This window comes from Colias croceus, chromosome 10 (assembly GCF_905220415.1).
Source record: "Colias croceus chromosome 10, ilColCroc2.1".
NCBI classification, from domain to species: Eukaryota; Metazoa; Arthropoda; class Insecta; order Lepidoptera; family Pieridae; genus Colias; species Colias croceus.
Window position 1 is genome coordinate 2,107,367 of NC_059546.1, and position 6,176 is coordinate 2,113,542.

General features: G+C 33.6%; 1 protein-coding gene across 1 annotated transcript in view; it reads left to right on the plus strand.

The window, feature by feature from the left end:
• The window catches only part of LOC123694757 (calexcitin-1-like), a 51,453-nt gene extending 45,513 nt beyond the window's left edge, over positions 1–5,940 (plus strand). Inside the window, exons 4-7 of the mRNA XM_045640324.1 lie at positions 259–311; positions 618–737; positions 4,477–4,689; positions 5,723–5,940. Of these exons, the coding sequence (XP_045496280.1) occupies positions 259–311; positions 618–737; positions 4,477–4,689; positions 5,723–5,833 (497 nt within the window). The 3' untranslated portion in view covers positions 5,834–5,940. The remainder of the gene's footprint in view (positions 1–258; positions 312–617; positions 738–4,476; positions 4,690–5,722) is intronic.
• Positions 5,941–6,176: the final 236 nt, after the last annotated feature.

Below are 6,176 nucleotides of genomic sequence, written 5' to 3' on the forward strand. Positions count from 1 at the left end.
TACTCAAAATGGAGAAATAACCATCCACGCGAAGACCGACATCCGCGCGGACGGAGTCGCGGGCGGAAGCTAGTTTATAAAATAAAATTTAATTAAATCAATTATTATTGAAAGAAGGTCAAAATTATAAATTGTGAACACTATAACGTAATGACATTAGTACTTTTCTTGAGTATATATTTGAAGTGATCACGATTTAAATTGTAAAGGTAATAAGAAGAGAAATCTAACATTTTAATTATAATGTTTTATTTTTAGATGTCAATCAGAGCGGTACCATTGAACGAAAAGACTTCGAGCTGGCCATAGAGGTAACGTGCAACATTTTGATCATAATAATATATCTAAGTATAAAGCAATTTTATTCTTATATTTTTCAACAAAACTATAAACTAAGAATTCCTTTTAAAATAGATGTGAGACTTGTGAATTTAATGTTTCTTAATTTTGAATAATAAATAGGCTCTATCTGCTGTTTATCATGATCTATTATTAATATTATTCCTAACGAGCATAAGAAACGTTAAATATTCTAATTGCGATGATCGGGAACATTCCACATTCAAGACCTTCACCCATTAATTATAAAACGGTCACATACATATAATATTCTACAGAAAATCTGCAGCCTTCGCGGCTGGAAGCCCGGCGATGCCAAGCATTCAGAGACGCACGAAGTTATGATCCAAGTCTGGGACGGGCTTAGAAAACGAGCTGACTCCAATAAAGATGGACAGGTATGTCTGTTTATTAATACTAGCGGTACGCCCCGGCTTCGCCCGGGTTGACCCGGGATAAAATATCATAAAATATAGCTTATGTTCATCAGGGTAATGTAGGAATCGGAGCTTAATCAATTTAAACAAAAAAAAAACAATCAAATATTTATAATATTAGTGTAGACTAGCTGTGCACCGCGATTTTACCCGTATTGATTTGAGGAATATTGGTCGTAGTGCGATGTATATACTTAATATAAATACTTCTTAATATACTTATATTGATATTAAGAAATTGAATTTTTAACGGGTATTAATGCGATTTATTCATTATATTTTCGCGTTGTAAAATCCATACTAATATTATAAATGCGAAAGTAACTCTGTCTGTCTGTCTGTAACTCAATCACGCCTAAACTACTGAACCAATTTGCATGAAATTTGGTATGGAGATATTCTGATACCCGAGAAAGCACATAGGCTAACTTTTATTGCGAATTATTACCACGGGCGAAGCCGGGGCGGCCCACTAGTTGTTTATATGTTCAATAAGTCAAAATAAATTATATAATAAATACTCGTTCACAACTACCTTTCATTTGTTCACATTATTTACTGAATGTAATAGCCTCTTAAATCAAACCTTATTCAAAGCATTCAGAAGACTTTTCTCAAGTTTTCTACATCTAGGCGGGAAAATGGCAATCCAACTGCAAATCCATATCACTTGGTAGTAGATGGCCCTACACTAGTATGTCAAGCTGATTCGTGACCTTTGAACGACCATTTCTTAACCTCTTACAGAGAAAACTTATAATATAATCGTTTCTAAAAATAAATGATGAGGTAATTTTATGTTGTGTTAGTGCTAGTCGTTAAAAACGTTTTCGTGTTAAATCCCTTCAAAAAATTAATTGTCTACGTAATGATGTTAAAATTTAGCTTTTTAGTATCACACCTGAATTATGACTAATTTAGTTATAGATATTTTCTAAATTTAATTCAATTTTATAAACTTATGAAATGAAACATTGACCGCGTTGATTTTTGCTTGTGTTATAGGAATGAAACGACTGTTTAAATGTTATATTGTTAAGCTATTGCATAGCTTCTATCGCGGGCCTTGAGCGCGGGGACCGAATCGAGAAATTCCGTAACGAAAAAAACCTCACGCTCCCCACTCCGACGGGCGGAGGTGTGGCTTGAAGGCATAGAATGCAATAGCTTTACCACGGCTGTCCCCGAGTGCCACACGTCGTTTTTTATACATTCTTACTAGATATACATATTATGTACAATATACATAGTTACAAAAAAAAAACACTAGGTATATCTATACAAAAATATTTATTTTCTTACCTGGCATCGAATCCACAACCTTTGATAATAATAACACAGCACCTCAGCATCAATAAAAATGTCATATATATTTCCATAGCCCCTTTGGAATTTACTATCAGCACGTGGTATAATAATCGATATTCATGGTCCCAGTGTAGCATCGGTTGATCGTAAAGAGGATTTGTAAATGCTATTCGAAATAAGCCCTATGGGATGATAAGAGGGCTTAGAATTGTTTCCTTTGTACTAAAATAATAAGGACTTCTACTGATAAATTTAATAAGGAGATGGTGTAGGTGTGATTAATTTGTCGATTTTATGTAATACTAGCTTACCACCCGCGGCTTCGCCCGTTTGGTCTAAAACCTAATAAATTATATACTAAAACCTTCCTCTTAAATCACTCTATCTATTAAAAAAACCGCATCAAAATCAGTTGCGTAGTTTTAAGAGGGACATAGGGACAGACAAAGCGACTTTGTTCTTTACCACATTATACTATGTAGTGATGATAATAATACTTTTTGTTTAGATTCTGATAGATTGAATATATCTAATACTACTAACTTACTCTTATAACATGGAATCCTTTAAAAAGTGTACCTTTAAGTATCTGAAAAAACCAGCAGCAAGCCAAGGCTAATTAATTCCTACGATATCCCTCTCTTTCCTTTTTATGGACAGCAACGCATCCATTTCCCAGTGGAGTGGATGTTTATGGGCGGCGTGTATCGCTTAACACCAGGCGACACGTCTGCTCGTTTGCTATCTGACAACATAAAAATAAAAAAAATAAAAAAAATACTACCTTAATAGTTCATACAATCAGAAAGTATTATTATGTCGCATAATCGATAACTAAATCTATAAATTACGCTAACAAAAAAGAAAAATGGTTTAAATCCATTTTTACTCGAACATCGTACCTCTAAATCTTTTTTGTCTCTTTTAACACCATAATTTGGCGGGCCGGAACCCATAAAATAAAATGTTGCGGTAGCCCATTTATCACTGGACTACCCATAAAAATTAATCCCATCAGTCTCGCTTTAATCATTCTGAACACATTTTTCACTGGAATGGCTCGCAGTTGGCTTTCATTTGGACAATGAAGCTTAATTTTTATTTATACATGGATCAATTATTGTTTGCAATTTTATCTACGTACTTAAAATAAAGGATAATAATCATTGTTTATTACGACTACCGAAAATATGGTTTAAAGATATTGGGTAATATGCATTACATACTTAACATCGTTTCATTTATGTAATCGCAGTATTAAACAAGTAAATATTATATTTTAGTAGATAAGCAGTGTCAGAATTGTAATATGTAAATAGTACTATCTACTTTACACGGTTTTGAACAATTTTATTTTATTTCAGTATTTTTCATGATTTCTGACATAAAATATATATATTTCCAACTAGCTTTCCACCCGCGGCTTCGCCCTCACAGTCAAAGAAAAACCCGCATAGTTCCCGTTCCTGTGAAATTACGGGATAAAACCTATCCTATGTCCCGGGGTAAAAATGTCCTTTCTCGGGTATCAAAATATCTCTATACCAAATTTCATGCAAATTGGTTCAGTAGTTAAGGCGTGATTGAGTAACAGACAGACAGACAGAGTTACTTTTGCATTAATTATAATATTATTATAGTATGGATTGAGATAATATCTAACAAAACATATTTAAAAGCTCTATATTTATCCTTTATACTACTACAAAAATATTCCAGACAGTTTTATCACCGGATTAAAGTATTGCGCAGATAAAATAGGTTTCAGGTTGTAGAAAAACCTAAATAAAGAACCCGTTAAGCAAGACACTTTACGATGTACCACTTTATCTCACTTCTATAAACTGTTGTTTTAATGTCCTGAGATTAAAGATCTTTGGAAAGATTAACTGACTATAAGACAGATTTATTTTATATGAGAGATGTTTTTGTTACTCTACGTCTCTCTTATGGCACCTTTTTCTTGAGGATCATTATAGAATTTTATCTAACAGGAACAGCGTTTTATTTAGAGATTAGTTGTTAAGCGACACAAAAACAAATATTAAGGTTATTTATATTAAATAACTTAAAATTTGTATCGCGCCCAAACCTCTCCCTTGGGAATTTCCTTTGACCAATCGGGTAGCTTTCCACCCGCAATAGTTATATTTTCTTAGTAATATTATAAATGCGAAGGTGTGTTTGTTTCTCTGTCACATCGCACCAGAGTGATTTTATGATATGATTTCTGTCATCATGGCAAATCAAGTCTCATCATCGTTTGACTCTCTGAAATGATATGATTTGTGTCCTCTCATTACCATGACAAATTCCTTTAACCAGGCCTATATAAAAGCTCATATAAATAATTACCTGTGACCACGCTATTAAAACTTTTATGCACTCCCAGGTATCCGTAGAAGAATGGGTGTCCATGTGGAACGACTACGCGCAGAACCCCTCAGCAGCCCTGAAGTGGCAGCAGCAGTACTGCCACTTCATGTTTCAGCTGGAGGACGCCAGCGCAGATGGGACCATCGACTGTGACGAGTTCACTACCGTGTGTTCGTCGTATGGCATCAACCCGCAGGAGTGTAAGGCCGCTTTTGGGAAGATGGCTAAGGTAATTTGGTAATCTATGTATTGAGATCTTTTCACATACTTATTACTAGTAGGTATAAAAAGATTTTTACATCTATGTAATAAATATTAACTACATATTTAGGGGTTATGATACTGGTCATAACGTTGTACAGAAGACAGGGCAATGTGGCTTTTGGCAAGATGGCTAAGTAATGTTTTATAATAATACTAGGTATGCAAATTGTTTTGACGTCTTCTAGGGTATAGATATAGGTATCTATATCTCATCTAGTTCAGAAGACAGAAGTTCAAAGTTGATAAAAACATTTTATATAGGTATTATTTTTTAATGAAAATAATAATTTATCAAAATGTAAAACTTTGTATTCATCCCTTAAAAAAAACCTTATTTCGTACGAATTAAACAGTTCATTTTTCGTATTATTACTTTTTTTATTAAAATAAATATTGAACAAACAGTAAATAAACACTCATTTCGTTTTATACCACCATCCAACACAATATTTCGTGACTACGCCTCATTCTATAGTTTATAGCATAGCAAGAATATATTTCGACTTTCAACGATCACTTATTTACGAGAAAATAAAATAGCTTATCGAATATTTTCTTTGGGCAAGCACACAGCCGTGTCAATATACCTAAATATTATTTTTATAATATTTTGGTATACTTATGAAAACTAATAAATGAACCCTATTGTTATCAAAATTATGATTTCTTTTTTAAATATTAAACAGTACATATAGTATATTTCCATATAATATTTCAGGTATTGCTCATAGCCTCGTGTGTGCGCAACTAAATTCGTGCCGAAACATAAATATTCGTGTAATATATGAAAAATAATCATAACATAGGGATTCCCTTGATAAGCATATTTTAATCAGGCGTATATTTTCAGAAATTGTAGCAAAAATGGAACGCTTTGTAGAAATAAGCCAAGCGAAATGCAACCTTATGTGCCACAGCATAAAGCACTCTAAAGCTGAGATTTATACAAACACAACCGTTAATTAAATTTTCTGAGAACATGTAATTCACTCCAACAGGGCAAGGCGAACGTCTCCTGGGAGGAATTCCAGGAACTTTGGAAGGAGTATTTCTCCACCGAGGATCCTAACGCACCAGGAAACTTCATTTTCGGCAGAACCAGCTTCTAAAGGGAACCCGTGGCAAGATCTAGAACATTCCATTTAGATTCGAGGACCGTTTTAAATCGAGTCCGACGCGGGCACAATTGGATTAAATTTTCTGAAATAATGAACGCCCGCGTCAACATTACATTTTAATTTTGCGTGGTGTTCAGAACGTATTAGTGTAATTTACTCTTCTATAGTCTTTCTAGACTCGTTTTCATCCTCTTAAAGCTCAAATTAGACATTTTCAATCTTAGCTATTTACAACGAACGTTTACGAATGTATTTGTAATTGTAATTGTGGTTTTAAATTCCTTAAAATAGTGTTTAATTTTAATATTGTCGAAATTAAGATAACTGCCATCGA